Consider the following 27421-nt stretch of genomic DNA (forward strand, 5'->3'; position numbering starts at 1 on the left):
CATTTATATAGCGCCTTTATCCAAGGCGCTTTACAGAGATTGTGCATTACATTCACCCATTCACACACACATTCACACACCGATGGCAGCGGAAACCATGCAAGGCACCAACTAGCACATCGGGAGCAATTAGGGGTTCAGTGTCTTGCTCAAGGACACTTCGACAGTAACTCTGGGGGAGCCCGGGTTCGAACTGGCAACCTTGCGGTTACCATCCAGGCACTCTACCCCTGAGCCACCGCCGCCCCACCTATCCCACACCGGCTCCGTCCGACGCGCGTTCACGCCTCGCCTGACGCTCCGATACGCCACTGTTCTATTCTGTGCCGCGTCGCTGCGCACCCGGTGTGTGTTGGGCTTCAGATCGCACCGGCCATTTCTGTCTACTCACCCTGTGTCTCATTCGTGGGCTGTGTGGACATAGCAGGCATGTTTCTGAACATCTGATGAGCATTAGTGAGATGGTATATTTGTTTCTTTTTGGTGGAGGAATGGGTGCAAAGTGCCCTTTGAACCCCTTTAAACCGTCACAGCGTTGTTGATCTCGTCGATCTGCTAAATTCCGAGACATTTAAACGTGGAGCAGAAAACAGAAAAGTCACTGGTAGAGAGCCCTGAGGGACTCCGGCTCAAGTTTAACCCATTCTGGGCGGGAACCCCTTTTGGTGTTTTAACTAAGCATTATCTTATACTAAAATAGCAGATCTACAAGCTCATAGCACGCCACCGAGTGGCGCGCTACGAGCTTGTAGGTCTGCTATTTTTGAAAAACGGTGAAAATGCGGCACAGACTTTTTCGACGTCAGGCCTAAAATGGGTTAAGAGTGTGTGTCTGAATCAGTCTTCAGGGGGTTTGGTGGTGTGTCTGAATCAGTCTTCAGGGGTTGTGGTGGTGTGTGTGAGTCAGTCTTCAGGGGGTTTGGTGGTGTGTCTGAGTCAGTCTTCAGGGGGTCTGGTGGTGGTGTGTGTGAGTCAGTCTTCAGGGGGTTTGGTGGTGGTGTGTGTGAGTCAGTCTTCAGGGGGGGTGGTGGTGTGTGTCAGTCAGTCTTCAGGGGGTTTGGTGGTGGTGTGTGTGAGTCAGTCTTCAGGGGGGGTGGTGGTGTGTGTGAGTCAGTCTTCAGGGGGTTTGGTGGTGGTGTGTGTGAGTCAGTCTTCAGGGGGGGTGGTGGTGGTGTGTGTGAGTCAGTCTTCAGGGGGTCTGGTGGTGGTGTGTGTGAGTCAGTCTTCAGGGGTTCTGGTGGTGGTGTGTGTGAGTCAGTCTTCAGGGGGTTTGGTGGTGGTGTGTGTGAGTCAGTCTTCAGGGGGTCTGGTGGTGGTGTGTGTGAGTCAGTCTTCAGGGGGTTTGGTGGTGGTGTGTGTGAGTCAGTCTTCAGGGGGGGTGGTGGTGGTGTGTGTGAGTCAGTCTTCAGGGGGTCTGGTGGTGGTGTGTGTGAGTCAGTCTTCAGGGGGTCTGGTGGTGGTGTGTGTGAGTCAGTCTTCAGGGGGGGTGGTGGTGTGTGTGAGTCAGTCTTCAGGGGGTCTGGTGGTGGTGTGTGTGAGTCAGTCTTCAGGGGGTCCGGTGGTGTGTGTGAGTCAGTCTTCAGGGGGTCCGGTGGCGTGTTCTGTTCATCTGAGCAGGGCTGCAGACACTGAAGGATCCTCTCCAGGGTCCAGTGGTGTTGGTGCAGAGCGTGCTCTTCCAGGGTGAACTGACCCTGCTTGGTTCTGATCAGCTCCTTGACGTGAGCGCAGCTGGACACAGCTGGGAGAGAGAGAGAAGGGTGCAACGGTTATAATAAATCAGACAAATCAATGCAATCGATTACAAAGTAATAATTGACAGTTCAATTAAGCAATTAATAGTCCATCCCTATTTTTGGCAGCCCAGTGGCCTTGCGGTCAGATGCAAGCTGTCCCCTGAGCAAGCAGGCCAGCTCTATTAGCTCAATGGCAAAACATGTCAGCACTTGCGCAGGAAACAAGCGCTTGTGACTAAGTAATAACTACACTGACTGGACTTTCATCCCCCTTCCATTCCCTAACCCTTTTGGACACCCTGTCCCTGACAGCGTCAATGTGTGAAGACTGTGAAGGTGATCTGTCAACATGCTTTTGTTGGGAATATGGTTTAAGTACGTAAGAACATCACAAATGAAAGTGTACCAAGTCGTGTTAAGCAGTTCTATATAGTAATCATTGTTTTGTGTTTTTTCAGTAACTTATCAGTTAAAAAAATAATAGAGGACGCCAATTGTATCCTATCAGGAGAGAGATCTCAAAACACGATTTTTTTGGTGGAAAAAAGTGGAAGGTGGAAAAAAAGAGCAATTATTTTTCAATTTGATGATGAATGGGAATTGGGTACTCTTTCCTGGTTGGATTAAATTGATGTCCCACACCTGTACATTTTGCTACTAGTTCATGTTGGACTGATGACTCCTCTTACCACATTAACCCATTCTGACCTGAGATCAGATTCATACGAGGTTTCCGCTGGACACACACTGGTCTGATTAACCCATTCTGACCTGAGATCAGATTCTAAAAATGTCAGTCGTTCTTCGATTTTTTTCAAAAAATAGCAGACCTACAAGCTCGTATCGCGCCACTCGGTGGCGCGATATGAGCTTGTAGATCTGCTATTTTTCAATAGCTAAAGCATGACATGATGCTAACACCAAAATGGGTGCCCGGTCAGAATGGGTTAATTATGACATTATTATAGAAGGCATCATTACTTTACCTTTTCCAAGGTCGTCCACCAAGCTTCTCACATAAAATCCACCGCCACATTCAACATCTGTAAAGCAAATACAACCGTCATAATATGGGTTTAGCATGTTGAAGAAATCACAGATTGAGGCGTCAACTTTCCATAGATAGCTTCATAGACTTGTTTGAGACCACTATCATGTTGGATTCATGTTAATGTGTATAATGTCTATGTTCAGACATTTAACAACTTAAAAACAAAGCATCAATTACTAAGTCAACTTGAACTGTCACTCTGTACTGGATCTGCTCTTTTCCCCCTCCCCATCAAACCTCTTTGCCGAACATAGCCGAGCTCACCTTGTGAGCTAGTAGATCTATTTTCTACTGTTGGGGTTGCGGGACAATTCTTTTAAATATAAAAATGTCAACAGAATCCGTGAAATACAATGGAGAAAAAGATTTAATAATGCTAGTTTGAAGTCTTTGAAGTCCTTCAGTGTTAAGTTGTAAACAGTGACCGGTCTAAGTAAATGAAACCAACCCAGTGTGAACAGAGGTGGGCTGAAGTCCTTCAGTGTTAAGTTGTAAGCAGTGACCGGTCTAAGTAAGTGAACCAACCCAGTGTGAACAGAGGTGGGCTGAAGTCCTTCAGTGTTAAGTTGTAAACAGTGACCGGTCTAAGTAAGTGAACCAACCCAGTGTGAACAGAGGTGGGCTGAAGTCCTTCAGTGTTAAGTTGTAAACAGTGACCGGTCTGAGTAAGTGAACCAACCCAGTGTGAACAGAGGTGGGCTGAAGTCCTTCAGTGTTAAGTTGTAAACAGTGACCGGTCTGAGTAAGTGAAACCAACCCAGTGTGAACAGAGGTGGGCTGAAGTCCTTCAGTGTTAAGTGGTAAACAGTGACGGGTCTGAGTAAATGAAACCAACCCAGTGTGAACAGAGGTGGGCTGAAGTCCTTCAGTGTTAAGTTGTAAACAGTGACCGGTCTGGCTGCTTTGGCTTCAACGCTGTGTCCTTGTTTCAGCAGGACGGACATCCTCTTGCCGTCCTTCTTCAGTGCACAGTAACTGAAAAACAATTTCATGCATTATCAGTAAACGCATTTAGACCTGAGGACGATTCTACAAAATGTCTTCTAAATCCTGACAGTTTCCTGAAAACCCCCATGTTTCTAGGTCAGTGGTTCGAAAACAATTTCATGTCAAGGACCCCCAAAAATATATGTAATTGGCCGCCGACCACCATCTGAAAATATGTTGTTTCAGGGAACCCCCCAGAAGCAAAGATTTGAGTTAAAAACGTTCTGAAAGAATATGTTCAAAGATTTGCGCCACACTTTCACAAATTTTCTAAAATAGCAGATCTACAAGCTTGTAGCACGGCACAGAGTGCCACGCTACAAGCTTGTATATCTGCTATTTTTCAATAGCTAAAGCATGGGTTCCCTCCCACAATGGGTTAACTAGTGTTGATCCAGTCGACTAAAACTGTGACGAAAAAATGTTCGGCGACTACCTTTTTTCACTGACGTAAACTAAACCAAGACTAAATAAAAACCAAGCTATGATAACTAAAATTAAGAATAAATACTGTATATTGACAATTTCAATTTCATCAACAGATAAAAACTAGACTGAAATGTTAGGGAGGGAGTAGTAGCAAAGGCATCCAGTAGAACTAAAAGTAGAGTGAGTAGCAAAAACTTTCTTTTTATTTACGCTAAAGATGAGAGGCCTAGTCTGCATTCATGCGAGCGGCAGAAGTTGAGAGTAACATAGCTCTAAATGCGACGGCATTAGAGCTATGGACCAGAGCTAAATGGGTCCATACTGTATATACAGTACATGCACTGTTCTGGCTTACAGCGGTGGCACTTGCATGATGTCACCGGTGAACAATTTCAATTTCTCCTCCAAGTCTCCACTGGTGACGAGATCTGTTGGGCAAATAATCAAATATACCGTTGCATATACTCATATGTACAAAACTGTTAATGGCAAAGGAAATAGCAAATCTACAAGCTAAAAACATGTCACATTTTGGGCATGTAAGTCTGCCAATTCTGATATTTTTTGTATGACACTGACACTGATCAAGTAGGGCATTAATTTATGATGAAACACACACACACACACACACACACACACACGTTTCTTTACAAGTCATAAAAACTGGTTTAATCTGATTTTGTTCTCTTTTTGAGGGGCACTAGCCCCTCCTATGCCCATCTTTGCGTGTACCACATTTGAGATGATTCACTTTTGACAGCCTGACGATATTGGACATGGAGGAACAGTGTACCATAGTCCTTCACCAGAGTGACTTGGCCAGTGCTATCCAGGGTATCTTACCATAGTCCTTCACCAGAGTGACTTGGCCAGTGCTATCCAGGGTATCTTACCATAGTCCTTCACCAGAGTGACTTGGCCAGTGCTATCCAGGGTATCTTACCATAGTCCTTCACCAGAGTGACTTGGCCAGTGCTATCCAGGGTATCTTACCATAGTCCTTCACCAGAGTGACTTGGCCAGTGCTATCCAGGGTATCTTACCATAGTCCTTCACCAGAGTGACTTGGCCAGTGCCATCCAGGGTATCCGTGGCTTTCCCCAGTTCTGCCGTGACAGAGTATTTCTGCAAGAATAAAAAGAGCAACCAATAGATTGTTTCATGGAATCATGACAGAACGAATCATGCAAACCTGATGGTCATCGTAACCTCCATTTCAACTCTGAGTACAGTTGAGGGCCAGGCCCTCATTATCAATGTAGCCGTACTAGCCGAGATACAACCCAATAAACAATAAATAAACAGAATAAATGAACAAAAATGACATTCACATATATCAAAATACGCACAGTACATGAATCAGAAGACGGAACACACTCAAAGAACTAAAACAGATAAACCAAAAATAAAAAAAAGACAATTAAACAATTAAATAAAGCAGTTAACAATCCTGAACTAAAATGTTGGAAAGCATTGCCTTGAATTGACCCAATCTGAGTTTTAAGGACTTCTGGCGGATGGGGTTACTGCCAGAATGCTACCTTCCCTAGTTCTGTCTGAGCGAAAGGAACCTTGAGCATCAGGAAGTGATTTGAGTGAACTAGGGTTCTGATCATGGTACATAGAACAGGCCTGGTAGGTACTAGGGTTCTGACGGTACATAGAACAGGCCTGGTAGGTACTAGGGTTCTGACGGTACATAGAACAGGCCTGGTAGGTACTAGGGTTCTGATGGTACATAGAACAGGCCTGGTAGGTACTAGGGTTCTGATGGTACATAGAACAGCCCTGGTAGGAACTAGGGTTCTGATCATGGTACATAGAACAGGCCTGGTAGGTACTAGGGTTCTGATGGTACATAGAACAGGCCTGGTAGGTACTAGGGTTCTGATGGTACATAGAACAGGCCTGGTAGGTACTAGGGTTCTGATGGTACATAGAACAGGCCTGGTAGGTACTAGGGTTCTGACGGTACATAGAACAGGCCTGGTAGGTACTAGGGTTCTGACGGTACATAGAACAGGCCTGGTAGGTACTAGGGTTCTGACGGTACATAGAACAGGCCTGGTAGGTACTAGGGTTCTGACGGTACATAGAGCAGGCCTGGTAGGTACTAGGGTTCTGACGGTACATAGAACAGGCCTGGTAGGTACTAGGGTTCAGATGGTACATAGAACAGGCCTGGTAGGTACTAGGGTTCTGACGGTACATAGAACAGACCTGGTAGGTACTAGGGTTCTGATGGTACATAGAACAGGCCTGGTAGGTACTAGGGTTCTGACGGTACATAGAACAGGCCTGGTAGGTACTAGGGTTCTGATGGTACATAGAACAGGCCTGGTAGGTACTAGGGTTCTGATGGTACATAGAACAGACCTGGTAGGTACTAGGGTTCTGACGGTACATAGAACAGGCCTGGTAGGTACTAGGGTTCTGACGGTACATAGAACAGGCCTGGTAGGTACTAGGGTTCTGACGGTACATAGAACAGACCTGGTAGGTACTAGGGTTCTGACGGTACATAGAACAGGCCTGGTAAGTACTAGGGTTCTGACGGTACATAGAACAGGCCTGGTAGGTACTAGGGTTCTGACGGTACATAGAACAGGCCTGGTAGGTACTAGGGTTCTGATGGTACATAGAACAGGCCTGGTAGGTACTAGGGTTCTGACGGTACATAGAACAGGCCTGGTAGGTACTAGGGTTCTGATCATGGTACATAGAACAGGCCTGGTAGGTACTAGGGTTCTGACGGTACATAGAACAGGCCTGGTAGGTACTAGGGTTCTGATCATGGTACATAGAACAGGCCTGGTAGGTACTAGGGTTCTGATGGTACATAGAACAGGCCTGGTAGGTACTAGGGTTCTGATGGTACATAGAACAGACCTGGTAGGTACTAGGGTTCTGACGGTACATAGAACAGGCCTGGTAGGTACTAGGGTTCTGACGGTACATAGAGCAGGCCTGGTAGGTACTAGGGTTCTGACGGTACATAGAACAGGCCTGGTAGGTACTAGGGTTCTGATGGTACATAGAACAGGCCTGGTAGGTACTAGGGTTCTGATGGTACAGTACATAGAACAGACCTGGTAGGTACTAGGGTTCTGATGGTACATAGAACAGGCCTGGTAGGTACTAGGGTTCTGACGGTACATAGAACAGCCCTGGTAGGTACTAGGGTTCTGATGGTACATAGAACAGGCCTGGTAGGTACTAGGGTTCTGATGGTACATAGAACAGGCCTGGTAGGTACTAGGGTTCTGATGGTACATAGAACAGGCCTGGTAGGTACTAGGGTTATGATGGTACATAGAACAGGCCTGGTAGGTACTAGGGTTCTGACGGTACATAGAACAGGCCTGGTAGGTACTAGGGTTCTGACGGTACATAGAACAGGCCTGGTAGGTACTAGGGTTCTGACGGTACATAGAACAGCCCTGGTAGGTACTAGGGTTCTGATGGTACATAGAACAGACCTGGTAGGTACTAGGGTTCTGACGGTACATAGAACAGCCCTGGTAGGAACTAGGGTTCTGACGGTACATAGAACAGGCCTGGTAGGAACTAGGGTTCTGATGGTACATAGAACAGGCCTGGTAGGTACTAGGGTTCTGATGGTACATAGAACAGGCCTGGTAGGTACTAGGGTTCTGATGGTACATAGAACAGGCCTGGTAGGTACTAGGGTTCTGACGGTACATAGAACAGGCCTGGTAGGTACTAGGGTTCTGACGGTACATAGAACAGGCCTGGTAGGTACTAGGGTTCTGACGGTACATAGAACAGACCTGGTAGGTACTAGGGTTCTGATCATGGTACATAGAACAGGCCTGGTAGGTACTAGGGTTCTGATGGTACATAGAACAGGCCTGGTAGGTACTAGGGTTCTGATGGTACATAGAACAGGCCTGGTAGGTACTAGGGTTCTGATGGTACATAGAACAGGCCTGGTAGGTACTAGGGTTCTGACGGTACATAGAACAGGCCTGGTAGGTACTAGGGTTCTGACGGTACATAGAACAGGCCTGGTAGGTACTAGGGTTCTGATCGTACATAGAACAGCCCTGGTAGGTACTAGGGTTCTGATCGTAGTATTTCACAATGTTTGCCTCTTTCTTACATACTATTTGCCAATTTGGTATTAAAAGTCCTTAAATTGTAAGAGGACACTGGTGACACTCACACAACCTGTGAATCACACAAAAAGGCACCAGATGTCGTTCCTCCCCAGAGCGTACACGCTTTACCAGAAGTAATAGAATCTTTTTTAGCGTCGTTTTGATAGTTTGATATTATTTTGTTGTTTTTTAATAGAGCGGTCCTCTTGTGTCTCAAAATGTAAGAAACATCATAATTCATATTGTTATGCAATGATGTTTTTCAAATAAACTGGAGCACGGACATTTAAGGCCTTTTATTAGGTGCCAGTATACAAAAACGACTAACGTTTCGACGGTCTTCAGTCACATGAGTAAACGCCTCATCGCAGACTCACCTTGGAACCAGACAGCATCTTACTGAGCATCTTTGTGCCGCTGCCAATGCCAACCACTGTAAAAAAGACACAATGTATGATAAACATCGACAATGCTAACTCGGAACTCCTCTGTATTACCTGCAATACAAGGGTTTACATTGTATTTATTTACTTTCAAGAAACAGTCTGCACTAAAAAATATATAATAATGGACGGAGCAGATCTGCCTCAAATTGTAATCACACATTGAGCAGACTCAATGCAGACTCCTGAGCCACAGCCGCACCAAGTTCAGTACATGCAACTAACATTTTAACTATTACTTCTTTTAATATATTTTTTATCCCACGATTTTGTAACCCATTTTTCACCCCTGTGTCAATCATCTAATGTGATCCTGGGCTCTACACACCCTCCACCAACCTAGTCCCCATATATGGGGGACAAGGGGAGAGCAACAGACTTGAACTCATGCTTCCTTTATGCCTGAGTGTCCAAGCTGCTCCTTTACACCTGACAGGGGGAGTTTCCCTGGTTGGACGGTACTGCATGTTTTTTGTGAGGGTACCTACCCTAGGGGACACGGGGAGAACATGCAAACTCCACACAGAAAGGCCCATTCGCCAACCCCGCCTTCGGGTATGGGCACTGATGACGCGGAGGAGGGAACACGCCGCCAGCACCCACAGCGTCCCGAGCGGGAATCGAACCCAGGACCTTCTAGCTGTGAGGTGACAGCACTAACATTAACTATTACAGTACATTCCACCAGTGATTTTTACCTAGTACACCAGAGGCAGAACTGTCCAGGGTCCCACCGTGTCCCATTTTCAAGTCTTGTTTTTTTCTCTTTCGTGGATTGGGATTTTTCATACCAGCTTCTACACAAACAAAGAAACACATTTTTATTTTAGATGACCCAATCAGCAGTGTTGGGGATAAGGAAGGAGAGAGCAATACATACAAAGAGATAGACTGTGCAAACTGTTAATACAATTTCCAATCAATCAATCAATCAATACAAAATACAAAATTCATCTTTAAAATCAAGTTAAAAGAACACCTTATGTAAACCATACTCCAGTAACCCTGGGAAAATAATAATTCAAATGTATAATTTGTTGAAAGTGATTTTTGCTATGTTTTTCTTTGTTTTTTATTTCTCCTATGTTTTTTATTTCTTATTTTATTTTACTATGTTTTATTTTGAGTTAGTGTTTGTAAACAATTGTAAGTATTGCCTTTGTTTATGTTAAATGTTTGTCTGTGTCGGACCCCAGGAAGACTAGCTTTTGTCAAGGCAAAAGCTAATGGGGATCCTTATAAACAATAAGCTTGGGAAGCTTTTGTTGTTGGCAACAATACTGGGAAATGTAAGCAACAGGTTGAATGAATCACTTCCAATGAAGCGAAAATCGCCGAGCTACAAGCTCACAGCACGTCGCTGTGAGCTTGTAGGTCGGCTATTTTCGCGCGCACAGACTACTGGGAAATGTAGTTCAGGCGAAGCCAAAGAGTCCACTCCACTAGTCACTGCACAAAAAGCAAACACACACACAGTGAGTGTGAAACAACTCAGAGTAAACGCGTTTACAGAGCTGTAGGACTCACCTTTCAGCAAGGTTTCTTTCAGTGTGTTTAACACGTCTGCGGAGGTGGCTCCTGGCTTCTTATATATGGCAAACAGTCCGTTGAGGGACTTTAGTGTAGACAGACCACCAACACACGATGCAGACATGATGCTAATCTCTATGATGCTAATCTAATGAAAAGCAATGTTGCTTCTGAAGCCGGGCGAGGCGAGCAGGCTGCAGGCAGAGTGCAGACAGACCGCTTTCATAGTGGGCGCATCGCCGCCACCACATGGTCTGGAGGGTGAACCGCAGCCGTGCGTGTGCGTGTGTGTGTGCGTGTGTGTTTGATTGTGTAGCTGTCCCAGCAATGGGTATTTTGTAATATTTTATTTTATTGCTTACCTTTCTGAAAATGTATATGTGAACATTATTTTATATGTATGTTTATTTGGGTACATATTGTATTTGCATCCTGTGTGTGGTGACTGGTCTTTTATTGCTGTTCATTATGACCTAGAAGGGCATGCAGGAGCAGAGCCCTGTGATTAGAGTGAGGCAGCATTCATGGCACCTGTGTGAGCTTAGTCAGAACAAACTGAGTTTCAGTGGTGCAAGGAGCTCTTTTCCCACGTCTAAAAAGAGTGTCCTTAAATAAAGAATATAAGAGAAGATAACGTAGCTCTCCTAAAATAATCTGCATAAGGTGCACACGGTACGTTACATGTTGTTGTTTTCTTTGTTTGTAAACAGTGTTGTAATTCCGTCGATCGTTTAATTGTGTACATCTCATTGTGTTTGTTTACATATAATATGGACATCATGATTTACTGACAACAAGGACATTCATATTTCATGTTTCATCGCGTTTAAAGGGATATTGTTGTGTTTTGTGTTGCAGTTTTTCACGTTGTCTTGGGGAAATAAATAACCTCGAGATATCAGTTGGAGCGTTTGCTATTCTGCTGGATAGGAGCGGTTATAGATTGATTGATTGAAATATTTTTTAACAGTTTGCAGTTTACAGTACAGCACAGCACAAACTCAACACAAAGACTTAACTGTGAGTGGACGACCCAATTAAGCATTACACTTGTTTACAGGGTCCACCATGTTCAATTCATCAAAACATTTAGAGACGTACAAATAGACACTTCTATATAGTTAAAGAACAGAACAGGAATTCATCATAAAGGAAGGAAAAAGGGAAAAGAAACATTTTTATCTAACCCTAACCCTAAGAGCCCTGATGTAGGGCATTCATGTAACCCATTAAGACCATACGTTGATTTTTTAAATGTCCTCTAAATCCTTATTCAGTGGTTGTCAAAGAAAATCACGTCATATTACGGTATATGTATTTGGCCGTCGACCACCCGTCTGCAAGACGATTTACTTCTCCCTAACGTTCTCATGCAGATTAACCTGCATCTGTTCTGGTGTGTTAATTGAGCTACAGTATGTGAGTTATGAGTTTTACGAGTTATACAGTTATGCTCCAGACACACATTCTGTACACAGACAGAGATTTGGTGGTTTATGGTTACTGTAGCTAGGTCGCAGTTTACTATTATATGAAAACCTGCAAAACCTGTCAGTCAGTCCATCACACCTCGTGACACGCTCCATATATGGCCAATACAGAATTAATTCCATATGTTGATCTGACCTCATCAAACCCTGTACACTGCATGTACAGGTGTTCCCCTTCCTACAGAGCTGCGGGATCAATGTTACGCAGCTGGGAATGATATTATTAAGTGATTGAAGGTGTGGATTATCGTGAGATTTACTACGTGGTCTAATCAGAAACCAGACAATCAGAATCAAGTATTGGGACTAAGCGTTTTAGAATGTCATGTTGATGTCATCAATGTGACGTCAGTACCTGGAGGTCACTGTACCTATGAGTGGTAGCGTGAGCACTACAAGTGTATTATTACTTTACAGTGCAATGTCTCATAAATTATCTTTAATGTAACTTTGACTTTATGTGTGAGATGCTCAGGTGGACTGCACATCTGAAAGGAGGAGCTTTAAAGGATCATACTGTTTCTCCTTATGTCTCAGTGGGACACAGTGTGTTCTACATCGGAGGGTCCCGTAACGCGATCAACAGTGATCACATCGACGTGCACGTTTTCAACACAGTGACTTTATGCTGGATGAAATTGAGTCCAGCGACACCCGGAAGAGAAGAACGCGCCCTCGATGTTCCCTCCCAGCGCAGAGGCCACACAGCTGTGCTGATCGAGTACTATATCTACGTCTGGGGAGGGTATCCTTACTCCAACGAGCTTTATGCGTTTGATGTCGACGACCACAGATGGTTCAAACCCGAGGTGTCGGGGACCGTCCCAGAGGGGAGGACGAACCACTCAGCCTGTGCCTTGAGGAAGGTCATGTTCATCCATGGAGGATGGACCCAGAATTTTAGACTTACAAATGACATGTGCAAGTTAGACACCACCACCATGGTCTGGACCACAATTACCACCAGAGGAACTCCACCGCCCGCTTCATCATGTCACTCTGCCAACCTCATTGGAACAAAGATGTTTGTATTTGGGGGCTATCTGGACGGGTGGGACTACCACAACTACATCAGAGTGTTTGACACAGAGACCGACTACTGGCTGAACACAACGGCACAGCTTCCCCTTCTCGAAAGACGTTTGGGTCATTCAGCCTTCACTTACAATGGAGAACTGTACATTTTTGGTGTTCACAAGTTACGAACGAGGAACGAGAGCTTCAGTCATCTGTGGAAATTCAGCCCAGAGACCTTCTCCTGGAAGAATGTTGGGCCCAAGGGGACCGGCCCAGAGGATAATATCAGCTGCGTTGTGGTGGGAGATCTTATTGTCCTCTTTGAAGGATTCCAGTCTGACAACTCACCCTCAGATGACCTGTACATTTTAGACTTTAATCCAAGTCTGAAGATGTTATGTAAGCTAGCGGTAATTCAGTACGGTCTGCAGCAGTCTGGACTCCCACACAACATCAGGTGGGAACTGGTAGCCATGACAACAGAACGAACAAATAACATGCTTGCTGTCGGTACGCCCCCTAGTGGATGCTGAAGATGTGAATCCACTGGCAGCGAGCAGAAGGAACTTGGTATGTGTTGATTGATCCAACCGATGTCCAGCCAGATATAATTATTGCTCTGTTGTGTTGGAAAGTTCAGTCAATACGTGTGCTAAATTCAATTTCAGTTTTTTTTAAACTCTTTTTTTTAAAAATATTTACCCACCTGGAAAAATATATTTACACTGTTATAAACACATGCTACCACGTTACTATACTGTATATGAATTGGTATTACATATTCATGTGTGTAAGACAGCGATTTGAGCCTCCTTATCATCTCTGTGATGTCACTACAGGGCAATGCCAATTTATCAATCAAGGCCTAGTTACAGGGAGGGTATTTAACCCTGTCCCTTTTTGATTGATTGATTGAAATATTTATTAACAGTTTGCAGAATTACAGTACATTTCAAGCACAAACTCAATACAAAGACTGTTAACTGTGAGTGGACGACCCAATTAACCCATTCTGACCGGGCACCCATTTTGGTGTCGGCATCATGTCATGCTTTAGCTATTGAAAAATAGCAGATCTACAAGCTCATATCGCGCCACCGAGTGGCGCGATACGAGCTTGTAGGTCTGCTATTTTTGAAAAATCGAAGAGCGACTGACATTTTTAGAATCTGATCTCAGGTCAGAATGGGTTCATCAGACCAGTGTGTGTCCGGCGGAAACCTCGTATGAATCTGATCTCAGGTCAGAATGGGTTAAGCATTACACTTACAACAGGGTCCACATTGTTCAATTCATCAAAACATTTAGAGACATACCCTAACGAATTGCAGGTGTTGCTGATAGGAGGCAAACAGTTTTCTGACTGTGCAGACACAGGGACTGTTGCAATCACCACGTTGACTGTTTGTTATGTTATTTACATTCAAAGTATAGGATTCTGGACAGTAAATAAATATAATTTAATATTCTCTCAACGAACATTCTGGACCTCAGTTCTTTCAGTCTAAACTTCATCCTCAGCCGTCAGCAGCAGCCTAATGTAGGGATTTAGGCGCTACAATGTGTTTACATGTCATGTGAATATGAATATGTATTAAACAAGAGATGCATCGTTGCATGCAGACATGGCAAAAAGGCTAGAATAGATCAAAATGTCATTGGGCGGAATCCAACAATTGATTGATTGCATACTTTATTAACAAGTTTTCAAAAAGTACAGAGGTACAGTTATACAATGACGCTAAAAGGATAACACAAGAAGCCCCGAGGGCTTGTTTCCATGGTGGTACTATGTATTCAATTCAGCAAGACACACAAAGGCATTCAATCTTATACAAGAAATCCTCAATAATAGTGTTATAAAACATTACTGTTATGATAAACTTCTAAGTACTCGGACCCTCGTCTGGTTCTGGTGTGTGACGACCCGGTTGACATTTCCATGGTTCGGACAGACGGACATACGGGCAGGCCTGCTCGGGAGAACGATTAACATGACACGGAGACTTGGTCACATCAATTCATTTCACAAGGTTTATTACACTTACAGGATCATATATAGCTTGGATACTTCGTGTCCTACTGACGTCACTGACTAGACATCACAATCACTGCCTGCCAGCATGCGGCCTTCAGCGTGCCCTAGCAGCTCATAAAGTATGTTACAGTTCAGTGCACCATACACATATATCCATACACATATATAAGTACATTGCATATTCACGTACAAGTACCTGTTATCAGTACACAGCCTGTTGGATATTACAACAAATAGGAGCAGTAAAATAAAATTACAGGAAAAACAATGGGGGACAGGTGCTCTTTTATGGCGCTTTTGAAAGAGGGTAGGGAGTCACCTTTTGATGGCTGGAATTCCAAATGCGGTGGGAACATATAGTATAACTATTATTATTATAATTGTTTATTGCAGAATCTGCGGGGGAATGAGATCAGTGGAGCTTCTTCTCTGGTCTTCTGCCCATGGGTGTTTATCGCATTTTTTTAAAGGTATCGCCCAATTAATACGTAGGTGGGCATAGAAAGCTTCGGCTTCAGCCCATACCTTTTCGGCCAAATGGGACAATAACTACTTTCCTGCTTCAATTGTATGCAAAACCTTTACGTTAAATTCTAAAAAAAAAAAAAAAAAATCATTCATTTGTCTGATATCATTTGTCATCCTCATATTGTCAGCATATTTCAACATAGTTTTTCCCCCCGTAAATGTATGTTCTAATGTACATCATACAGGAATGTTGCACAAAAGTGTTGAAAATAGCTGATCTTCAAGCTTACATTGCATTGAGATCTGTCAGGCTCAGGGGCCACTCAGTAACACGGAGATCTGTCAGGCTCAGGGGCCACTCAGTAACACGGAGATCTGTCAGGCTCAGGGGCCACTCAGTAACACGGAGATCTGTCAGGCTCAGGGGCCACTCAGTAACACGGAGATCTGTCAGGCTCAGGGGCCACTCAGTAAAAATCTGTCAGGCTCAGGGGCCACTCAGTAAAGATCTGTCAGGCTCAGGGGCCACTCAGTAAATCTGTCAGGCTCAGGGGCCACTCAGTAAAATCTGTCAGGCTCAGGGGCCAATCAGTAAGATCTGTCAGGCTCAGGGGCCACTCAGTAAAAAAGATCTGTCAGGCTCAGGGGCCACTCAGTAAAAAAGATCTGTCAGGCTCAGGGGCCACTCAGTAAAGATCTGTCAGGCTCAGGGGCCACTCAGTAAAGATCTGTCAGGCTCAGGGGCCACTCAGTAAAAAAGATCTGTCAGGCTCAGGGGCCACTCAGTAAAGATCTGTCAGGCTCAGGGGCCACTCAGTAAGATCTGTCAGGCTCAGGGGCCACTCAGTAAGATCTGTCAGGCTCAGGGGCCACTCAGTAAAGATCTGTCAGGCTCAGGGGCCACTCAGTAAAGATCTGTCAGGCTCAGGGGCCACTCAGTAAAAACACGGAGATCTGTCAGGCTCAGGGGCCACTCAGTAAGATCTGTCAGGCTCAGGGGCCACTCAGTAAAAACACGGAGATCTGTCAGGCTCAGGGGCCACTCAGTAAGATCTGTCAGGCTCAGGGGCCACTCAGTAAAGATCTGTCAGGCTCAGGGGCCACTCAGTAAGATCTGTCAGGCTCAGGGGCCACTCAGTAAAAACACGGAGATCTGTCAGGCTCAGGGGCCACTCAGTAAGATCTGTCAGGCTCAGGGGCCACTCAGTAAAGATCTGTCAGGCTCAGGGGCCACTCAGTAAAGATCTGTCAGGCTCAGGGGCCACTCAGTAAAGATCTGTCAGGATCAGGGGCCACTCAGTAAGATCTGTCAGGCTCAGGGGCCACTCAGTAAGATCTGTCAGGCTCAGGGGCCACTCAGTAAGATCTGTCAGGCTCAGGGGCCACTCAGTAAAGATCTGTCAGGCTCAGGGGCCACTCAGTAAGATCTGTCAGGCTCAGGGGCCACTCAGTAAAAACACGGAGATCTGTCAGGCTCAGGGGCCACTCAGTAAGATCTGTCAGGCTCAGGGGCCACTCAGTAAGATCTGTCAGGCTCAGGGGCCACTCAGTAAAAACACGGAGATCTGTCAGGCTCAGGGGCCACTCAGTAAGATCTGTCAGGCTCAGGGGCCACTCAGTAAAGATCTGTCAGGATCAGGGGCCACTCAGTAAGATCTGTCAGGCTCAGGGGCCACTCAGTAAGATCTGTCAGGCTCAGGGGCCACTCAGTAAGATCTGTCAGGCTCAGGGGCCACTCAGTAAGATCTGTCAGGCTCAGGGGCCACTCAGTAAGATCTGTCAGGCTCAGGGGCCACTCAGTAAAGATCTGTCAGGCTCAGGGGCCACTCAGTAAAGATCTGTCAGGCTCAGGGGCCACTCAGTAAAGATCTGTCAGGCTCAGGGGCCACTCAGTAAAGATCTGTCAGGCTCAGGGGCCACTCAGTAAAGATCTGTCAGGCTCAGGGGCCACTCAGTAAAGATCTGTCAGGCTCAGGGGCCACTCAGTAAAAATCTAAAAGTCCAAGGGCCGCATGCTAAACATGACTATTATTTAGAAACGTTTACAAATGTATTTATAGACTCGGTCTGAATTTTCATTTTGTTTCACTTCATTATTCAGACTGAAAGCCCTACCCTGCACAGCAGCAGTTTCTCGCCAATTAGTTCACAACAATACAATACCTACAAGCTCAAAAAATGAAAATAACGAATGAAATTGTATTGGTATGACCATGACAGGCCAGGATACATTACAGGTGTAGTGAAATGAAACAAATACATTTTTCACACTTTTACCATATCATCACATGGACATACCTAACAATTGATGCCAAAAAATGGGCAAACACAGCTGCTACTGATTACAGAAATACTTTTAATCTCATTCAGGATGACATCCAGACAGTGTATTGCTCGTTTTAAACTCAATCATCACGATAAAATATGTATAAAGGTTGTGTACAGGTTAGAAGAAAATCTCCTGGCTTTGCTGACTCTCTGTGACTTTGTAAACAAACCACTGTGCATGTGTGTGCATGAGATGGACCTATACGTCCCATAGCCTGGAGGGATGCATCGCTCTGATTGGTTCAGAAACTAAGATCCTGCCGTCTGAGGCTGAAACTTCAAAATAAATGCCCCAAAAGCCATTTCACTACACCTTTAAGCAGGGGCCACATGCGTCCCATGGGCTGCGGGTTGAGTAGCACTTCTGATTGATATTTTGTAAATGTTTTTTTCTTTTTAATAATCAATAATAAGGATCGGTGTTGGACATGCAAGATTTCCACCCGACAATAACAATATCTTCATATTTGGATCAAAGTGTTTCCCACAAACTGTTTTTCCCCAGTACGAGTCCTCATGTGTGCTTTTAGACTAAAGCCTTGTTCTACAAACTGTGCAAGTAAATGGCTTTTCCCCCGTATGAGTCATCGTATGCTTCATCAGACTGACCTTTAGATTACACATTTTACCACAGACTACAACTATAACTTGTCTTCCCTGTGTGACTCTGAATGGAGTGAGTTTCTTTCTCATCATTGTCTTTGTGAGCTGGTCATATCATGGTTGTGATCGCACCCAGTACTTTATATAAGCTTGTGTTTTCATGTGTTCAGTTGAGGAGGTGCTGGCTACAGGGTCTGTCTGTCTGTTTTCGCCGTCATCATCTGCACTTTTCACAGCTAGTAATGTCAGCATTGGCCTATCAACCTCCTCCGGTCTTTGAAGCAGCTCCTCCAGCTCCTCTTTAATGTGTGGAGGCTCTGGTTCCTCCTGGACCAGACCGGGGCTCCTCTCCTCTTCAGAGGAAATCTCTTTACACACAGGGAAGAGCAGGACGTCTGGGGAAAAGATCAAATTAAAGCAAAATATGAATTTCATTTACTGCCCAAATTTATTTTTGCCCTCTGTTCTTTAGTTGCCAACTTCTATTTTGAATTCACGACCCCTGAACCGGAAGTAAAATCGGCTAGGCTATTTTAGCCGCACTCTTTTCCGAATCCCGAAACGTTAATCGTGTAACCGTGACCAGCGACGGTTTAGTTATGAGCCGCGAACATCGCCGTTTTGATCACAAAGAATCCGAGAAAAAAGGGTTTTACATTTTCTGTTAACATTGAAGTGAACGGAGGGGAATCTTTTCACTGACGAACGGACAATTTCCTGTTTAACGCTTAGCAACATATCGCTGCTGCCTTTCTAAAAAGAAAGGCATCAAAGTCGTTTTAGGCATTAAGTTAATGAACCACAAACCCCAGTGGGGTGTGCTGGGTTTGGTTATATAACCCACAATTGTGTCACAAATATTACATAATCGCCTAATCACAATTATTTGAGATAATCACAATTAGTTTTGTATATTCATCAATCGTTTCACAAAATAAATAGCAGATCTACAAGCTAGCGGTGTTGTAAGGGTCTTGTGAGGCAAACAGCCTTTTGAAATTATACTTAAATTTTTAATCGTGACAACAACCCTAGACTGATGAGCCTCACCTCTGTCGCGTGATGCTGCATTCTTCTGTGCAGTCCCGGGGTCCATTGTCCAGTTAAAGGCCGACCACGCCTTTATCCCAAGCGTCGACAAAAAGAAACTCCTGCACACCCTCCTTCTCTGTCCATCGACATTCAGGAAGAAGACACGAGCGCATGACCTTTGCGAAGACCCCCTTCTCCTCTTGACCGGGGCGACATCGATCAGACCTTGCACGTACATTTTCTTCTCCTCCCAGTTCATGTTCTCCCAGTAGCATTTAAAGATCTTCTCCCTGTCCGCCTCTCCGATGTCACTGCAGTGGAACTTGGAGGACTTGACACACGCGGCAGACTGGCACCGCGGCCCCATCACCCGAGGCTTGTTGTTCACCTCTGCTCCCTTGCTCTTGCCAATGTAGGACTGTCCCATCATCCTCCGCCGTTTCTGAACAATCTGCCTTTCTTTCTTGGGCTTTTTTCCTACAGCGTTGTCTTCCTCAGCCTCATCATGGGAATCTACAAAAAAAAAAGAGAAATAAATCAGTGTGTGTGTGTGTGCATCTATTCACTCAACCCCCATACATTTTGTGTGTGTGTGTGTGTGTGTGTGTGTGTGTGTGTGCGTGTGCGTGCGTGCCCGCGCATCTAGTCAATCATGGCCCTACCTGGCTCATCAAACCCTGTATATTCAATACACTGCCCCCGCTGCCACCCTTAGATCTCCATATATGGAACTGACCTGTTCTGACATTCCATTATCTTGATCTGACCTCATCACACCCTGTACACTCAAGATACGCTCCATATATGGCCAGTGCACGCGCCCGGTCGCTTCGAGCCCCCAGGTATCTTACTGGTATATATCTATCTAGTCTCAGGTACTGTGTGTAAATATGTTTCTTTTGGACCTAGTAAAAAACCTTTAGTTGTACAGTTTGTGGTTAAAGCAGGGAAACCATTTAGTTGTACATTTTTGTGGCAAAGGCTTGTCAATAGGGGAAGCCCTTTGCTTGTACAGTTTGTGAAACTAAAAGCCAGCATATATTACCACTGTATTTATATGTTACAGTACAAGTGAGACATCAAGGGCGCAGAGGAGCGCCCTTGATGTCTTAACGAGCGTCAACGACTATCAGCTGGTCACAGACACGGACCTCCCCTCTGCCGTGCTGTAACTGACAGTGACTGGAGTCTGTCACATTTACTATCCAAACGCCCTTGAATATGATGGAATATGTTTAAGGATTACTGTGATTATGGCAAGCTCACATTTCATATCACACACGACATAATTCACCAGCCAAAAAATAAACAAACCTCTGAATTATTTCGCAGACTCCCAGGGCTCTTGATGACCCCTCTTTTGTTCGAATTTCTGATTCTGAACCTACACCATCTGACCGCCTAGTCTATGGGATATATTCATATTAGAATGAGTTTTTACCCGAGAGAGTGTCACACATGGCCGTCCTATGTAGTAATGTCAATGTTGACTCATTGCCATCGTCGTCCTCTTCCTGTTTGATCTGTGGAGGTTGTGGTTCGTCCTGGACCAGACTGGGGTTCCTCTCCTCATGTTGTGGTTCCTCCTGGACCACACTGGGGCTCCTCTTCTCCTCATGTCCAGAGGAAACCTCTTTAGAATCAGACAGGAGGACAGAAGAGGTAGCATTAGCTCCAGACCACAACTCAAAGTATAGTTCAGCTAGAAGCTTAGCTACTTGTACTGTAGCTAAACTTGTGTTGAACTAGCTCTGGTAGAAGTTCTAGGAGTTCTCATTGACGGTATTCAACTGTACATGTCTTTTTCTGGTCGACAGAAGAATCTGGCCAGATTGGCCAGATTGTTGCAGTTTGGAAGCACTCGTTTTTGTTAACGGGTCGCGCTGCTGCCTCCTGCATTAGGTGCAAATTCGAAACAGGTGGTACGCAGGGCTGTTCAGTGACATACGACGAGTGCTTCCAAACTCCAGCACTTAGAAAAAGAATCACCTGCACAGAATTTATTGACAGAAGGTAGCTCATAACATCTCTACGGTGGATTTTTATGAAAAACAAGCTCGGCAGATTGAAAGGGGATAATTCAAGCTTGGACTACAACTGCAATGTTGGTGAGTTTAACGTTGTTTAAGACAAGCAGATCGCAAACCAAATTGGATGAGTGGGGAGTCAATGGAGGGTATTGCAACTCTAGATTCATCCCATTATAAAAAAAATCTAGAGTTGCAAATTGCGGCTTGGTCCAAAGATCACTGTTTTTCATATACTTCAAAATGGAGAGAGATGTAAAGGTTAGAGGTCTAAAGTCAGAAGAACACGAAAGTCGTTTAGCATGAGGAGACACATGTGTGGATGGTATTGCCGATGATCAATCGGTTCATGAGCTATGCCTTGCTATAGGGCCACGCTTTAGCCAATGGCCGTGGGCTTCGCGTCTTCACCGCTTGGCATAGCCCTCTAGCACAGGGGTTTTCAACTGAGTATGAACCAGGGACCACCACCCTGACTGAGAATCAACCTGGGGACCACCACCCTGACTGAGAATTAACCTTGTTGTGTTGGGAGGGGGGATATGGTCATGGTGTTGGGGAAAGAAATTAACCTTCCATATTAAACTCATGTTGATGTTCATTGTAACTTATTCTATGAGTAAGCAGACACTTGCGATTGATTATGGGCACAGTTCCTCCTTGTAATGGTGACTCAACCAGGCAATCCGGTATGGTTTCCCTTGAGATTCTAACTCACTTTTCTGTGGAAGTTCTTGACATCCGACTTCCCAGTAACTGACAACATCGATGCGTCATAATTTGTCACCAGATCATTTACTGCATTGTTTCTCAACTTTCTCTAACCCTAACCCAATACAATAAACTCAAATATGAATCTTCACTTTCCTACATTACTAAATGCATGGTCAGGGACCACATGCAACACCTTCACGGACCACCAGTGGTCCACGGACCACCTGTTGAAAACCCATGCTCTAGAATATTGCCAAGTTTTGCGAAAACCAACTCTGCACGGTTAAGCCAGAAACTACTATTTTTGGCGGAAGAAAAATCTGGGCGAATACAATAAGGGACCAAGTTCTTCAGGTTTAGTCCCTAAAATGTGAATGATGGCATAATAATGGAGTAGGGTATTCCAACTAAATTATGCACACTTTTTCCTGCAGGAAACCCTGGAACTGTATGTTGTTGACTGCGTATGAACGAACCAACCTGCAGTGTTAGGATAGATGTCCATAAAATCAACGTCCAGCAGTTTGTTTTGTGTCTCCAGCAGCTGAGTTTCCAGTGTCTCTATCTGTCTCTGGAAGAGGCTGCATATGAACTCTCCCACCGCACTGAGGCGCTCCAACACAAACACTCTAACATTAAGCGTCACACTGTAAACACCAACACCACCACCACGTTGCTGTTTGTCCAAAACACACAATATCTCCTCTCCCACCGACGTCATGTGTTCATTTATCTTCAGTCGTACAGACTCCATTTGACTAGTTTTACCTCCTCTGTGATACATTGTTTTAGGTGTATACATGTTGTATACTGTTGTGGTTTAGTATTTTTGTATCCGACAGTACAGTTCATTAAGTTACTACTGCTGCTGCGCTGCCTCTGAAAATAAACATAAACAACACGCATTTACTTCCGGGTCAACGTGTTTCAAGCACTCCAGGCTCTGGACTATATTGAATCCAGACATTGTTGGCTCTCGCCCCCTGGTGGAGGAGGTGTGTATAACCAACACTCACTCACACACGCACACGCACACGCACGCACACACACACACACACACACACACAACACACAAACGCAATACACCACGAAGGTGTATCTTTTGATGAATTGAACAAGGTATGTCGTCCTCTTGTAAACAAGTGTAATATGCTTTTAATATTGGCTCGTGAATTCACTCACAGTTAACAGTCTTTGTATTGAGTTGTGCTTGAAATGTACTGTTTACAAGCTCACAACGCGTCGCAGCAATTTTCGGGGCACAACCCAGCACTCTTTATCTATAGTGGAGATGGGGTGTTTTATGTTAGTAACAACATGGATTTCTAAACAAATTAGTTCAACGCAAAATTCTGCGCTCAAAGTTCAGGAGACTTCTGATTAATGCTGCCTGGTCCGATGTGCTCAGGAGCTCACTAGTCGAAGAAGCATGGCTTGGCTTTAAAACCAAATTTACATCAATACTAAACATCATGGCTCCTTTGAGAACCATCAGGGTCAAAACCCGCTCGGAGCCATGGATGAATTCGGACATACTGACTGCAATGAAAGCCAGAGACAACAAATGCTCTGAACTTCTTAAATGCAAGTCCATGCTAGCCAAGCGCTTCGACAGTAATCTCCAGACCAAACTGTGCAACCTAAAAACCCAGTGTAACAAGCTAAGAAACGGTGTAATTGCCATGACCAAATCTGCCAAATGTAACTTTATCAATGATAAAGCCGAGGAAATCAAAAACAATCCTCGGGAACTCTGGAAGTTACTAAACAACCAACTAGGCTGTGGTCAGAAACTAAAAACCAGGTTTACTAACATAAACATCAAATCGAATAACACCCTCATCACTGACAAGCTTGATGTAGCCAACCACCTGAACATCTTCTTTACAAACATTGCAACAAAGCTGGTTAGCAAACTGCCCTCCCACTCTGGGCGTTTTGGTGTAGAGCACATCAAAGCCTTCTACAAAAACCTTGGTGTTTGTAAAGATGATTTCAAAATGGCAATGGTAACAACCGAGGAGGTACTTAAAAAACTGAGTGCCCTCCAACCCCACAAGGCCACTGGCCATGACAATATCCCCTCCAAATTTCTCAGAGACTCAGCCTTTTCCATAGCTCCAGTCATCACCCACATAGTTAACCTCTCCATCAAACAGGGACAGGTCCCCCAAGATTTTAAACTGGCCAAAGTAACCCCCTTGTACAAAAAAGGGAGTAAATTAGAACCCGGCAACTACCGCCCTATTTCTATTCTAAGCTCCATCTCGAAAGTGATGGAAAAAATAGTCTATGAACAGGTTGAAAAGTATCTTGCCACTAATAAATTGCTGTACGAGTTCCAATCTGGTTTCAGAACATCCCACTCCACTGACACATGCCTCCTCTATTTGAGCGACCACATCAAACACGAGGTGGACGCTGGAAAATACTGCGGCATGGTCATGCTGGACCTCCAAAAGGCTTTTGACACCGTGAACCACTCTATACTGGTTAACAAGCTTAAAGCTATTGGTTTTGATAGCACATCAGTGAGCTGGATGCAATCCTACCTGGAGGGGAGAGAACAGATGGTGGAGGTGAACGGAACACTGTCCCCTCCCCTCCCAGTGAGCTGTGGCGTCCCACAAGGAAGCATACTAGGGCCTTTACTGTTCCTAATATATGTTAACGACATGACTTCAGCTTGTGACTGCAGCTTGTTCCTGTTCGCAGATGACTCAGCACTGCTGGTCTCGGACAGGAACAAACTGCAGGTTGAAAAGACCCTCAGCTCTGAACTCGGTAGAATCTGCACCTGGCTCGCTGATAACAAACTATCCTTACACCTGGGAAAAACTGAATCCATCCTCTTCGGATCAAATAGTAATCTCAGCAAGGCAGATGGCTTCTTGGTTAGAGTGGGTGACAATATTATCACACGAAAAGATCAAATTACCTACCTAGGTTCCATCCTGGAGGCCAATCTTTCCGGTGATAAGATGGCCACCAACGTAATCAAAAAAGTCAATCAAAGAACAAGATTCCTTTACAGGATCTCCTCACTGGTCAGCAAAAACACCTTGAAGACCTTAACAGGAGCCCTCGTACAAGGTTTCTTTGACTATGCATCCACCTCTTGGTACCACAGCACCTCAAAGGCCCTTAAAACAAGGCTCCAGACCTCCCAAAACAAACTGGTCAGGCTCCTACTTGGCCTCACCCCCCGAACCCACCTCACCCCTGCCCACTTTGACTGGCTGGGATGGCTTAGGGTCGACGACAGAGTACAGCATCTTGCAATGGGTCTGGTCCACAAGATTCGATACACCACCAAGATACCCATGTACCTGTCTAAATACTTCCTTAATGTAAACGAAGTCCACACCCACAACACCAGAGGGAGTGCAACAAACCATGTACAACCCAGATTCGGCACAAACAAGGGACTAAATTCTTTTCGCTCCTATGCCACCAAAATGTGGAACGCCCTACCAACAGTCATTAAGACATGTGAATCCCTTGACTCCTTCAAAACCGCTCTCAAAGGGCACCTACGGATGGCTGCAATTCGAAACTGGCCTCTGTAAAATCTGAATCCCCCCCACCCCCCCACCCCATTTTCCCTCACTGTATATTGTATCTTTTCCCTTTTTTGCTTCCCATATGATGAACTTAGCTACATAGAAATGTCTATTTGTATGTCTCTAAATGTTTGTATGTCTTTAAATGTTTTGATGAATTGAACAATGTGGACCCTGTTGTAAACAAGTGTAATGCTTAATTGGGTCGTCCACTCACAGTTGACAGTCTTTGTATTGAGTTTGTGCTTAAAATGTACTGTAAATTCTACAAACTGTTAATAAATATTTCAATCAATCAATCAAAAAAGCCTTCCGGCATCAGCATGGCATGGAAAGGAGTGTGGCATTTTGCATTTCTTTCACCATGTAGTAAATGCTGCATTCGTGGTCTGGAGAGCGCCGTTGTTTTACAGAAGTCCTTTGAGTATAGGCTCCTTATCTGTTCAGCTTCCTCATTATTAGCTGATATACGTGTGTTTCCTTCCATCAGTAAACTGTGTTAGTGTTATCATGACAACAGTGAAACTAGTGCGGAATCTACTAAGGAATCCCCCCCCCCCCGAACGTTATCTGTTATTGGTAATTAGAATGACTTTTTATAATTATGTGTCTGGTCTTTAAGGGTGGGTGGCCTTTTAGAGCAGTGGTTTTCAACCCTTTTCACATCAAAAGGCCCATTATTTAGCTAAATAACTAACTAACTAAATAATAATGTAGAAGAAGTCAAATTTGTGTAGACTTCTTGTACACAATCTTATTGTAAATTAAGTTATGCAGATGTTTAAAAATAACTGAACTCTTGAGAGTAGGATAAAATGAAACCCAATCGACCCACAAGGGTGCATTTGGTTTTATTACTCATCCCAGAGTTCAGCTGTTATCTCACCTCGTTAATATTCTTGCTAAATACACAGGTCACTAAATTTCTGTGTACTTCATGATGACCTTTGACCTGTGTCAAAGGTTGCGTGCGTGCGTGTGTGCGTTATTATTATATTAAAATAAAGTAGCAGACAAGGGACAGACAGACAGACAGACAGACAGACAGACAGACAGACAGACAGACAGACAGGAGCGAAACAACGTCCCTGCCGGCCTCTATAGCCGTACGGCCTTGCAGAGACAATTAGTCAGATAACGTCTGTGTAACTGTCTCTCTCTCTCTCTCTCTCTCTCTCTCTCTCTCTCTCTCTCTCTCTCTCTCTCTCTCTCTCTCTCTCTCTCTCTCTGAGAGATGAATGGATGATTGATTATTAGAATAGATCATTAAAAAGACTGTAAGTGTGAGTATAGGAGTAATAAAGTCTTTGGTTAATGTTTTTGAGATCATAAATCGCTAATTGTTTAAGAGTGTGTGTGTGTGTGTGTGTGTGTGTGTGTGTGTGTGTGTGTGTGTGTGTGTGTGTGTGTGTGTGTGTGTGTGTGTATGGCCGCACCATAGCCTTCTTTGCACACAAGTTTACACTAATAATTTGGATAAAATAACAGAAATATCTGCAACTAATACTTTGGACAGTTGAAGTGTCCTGTAGTTTTTAACCGATTAGACTCATTTAGAAAAAAAAAATGAGTTAATCAATATATAAGTAATAAAACAATCACAAAGTAATTACACACACACACACACACACACACACACACACACACACACACACACACACACACTAGCCGACCAAAGGTTATATAAGTATACGTCCGACCCATGTCTCGGTCCCGTTCCTTTTAGACTCTGACAGCTGTCACTCGGCTCGGATCTTTTTGTATTGATAACACTGAAGAATGGACCAGGAATTAAGTCACACAGCAGAGACCATGGCAGGTGGGTCCCTCTCTGCAGCGCCAAA

General features: G+C 44.5%; 2 protein-coding genes across 2 annotated transcripts; both read right to left on the reverse strand.

The window, feature by feature from the left end:
- Positions 1-1463: 1463 nt before the first annotated feature.
- Positions 1464-10431, reverse strand: trub1 (TruB pseudouridine (psi) synthase family member 1; the record flags this gene model as incomplete). The annotated part of the gene is made up of 8 exons (XM_083769884.1): positions 10295-10431; positions 9466-9564; positions 8702-8757; positions 5247-5328; positions 4559-4631; positions 3623-3762; positions 2723-2779; positions 1464-1741 (listed from the first exon to the last, which is right to left on the reverse strand). Coding segments are annotated over exons 1-8 (912 nt in total), but the record flags the coding sequence as incomplete, so codon positions are not given.
- A 7736-nt stretch (positions 10432-18167) lies between these two features.
- LOC310861445 (uncharacterized protein) lies at positions 18168-22835 on the reverse strand. Its single transcript, XM_083768876.1, has 4 exons — positions 22495-22835; positions 20715-20906; positions 19292-19786; positions 18168-18636 (listed from the first exon to the last, which is right to left on the reverse strand). The coding sequence occupies exons 1-4, from the start codon at positions 22814-22816 to the stop codon at positions 18356-18358; spliced, it is 1290 nt and encodes a 429-aa protein (XP_083625002.1). The 5' UTR covers positions 22817-22835; the 3' UTR covers positions 18168-18355.
- Positions 22836-27421: the final 4586 nt, after the last annotated feature.

Source organism: Protomyctophum parallelum (genome assembly GCF_964188405.1).
Source record: "Protomyctophum parallelum genome assembly, chromosome: 7".
Classification (NCBI taxonomy): domain Eukaryota; kingdom Metazoa; phylum Chordata; class Actinopteri; order Myctophiformes; family Myctophidae; genus Protomyctophum; species Protomyctophum parallelum.

Bases quoted from the DNA above. Each gene is read 5' to 3' on its own strand.
- LOC310861445 (XM_083768876.1), bottom strand. From the start codon at position 22,816: ATGTATACACCTAAAACAATGTATCACAGAGGAGGTAAAACTAGTCAA. The intron at 20,907-22,494 runs GTTGGTTCGTTC...CTGATTCTAAAG, and splicing joins CATCTATCCTAACACTGCAG to AGGTTTCCTCTGGACATGAG. The intron at 19,787-20,714 runs GTAAAAACTCAT...TTTTTTTTGTAG, and splicing joins CATGTGTGACACTCTCTCGG to ATTCCCATGATGAGGCTGAG.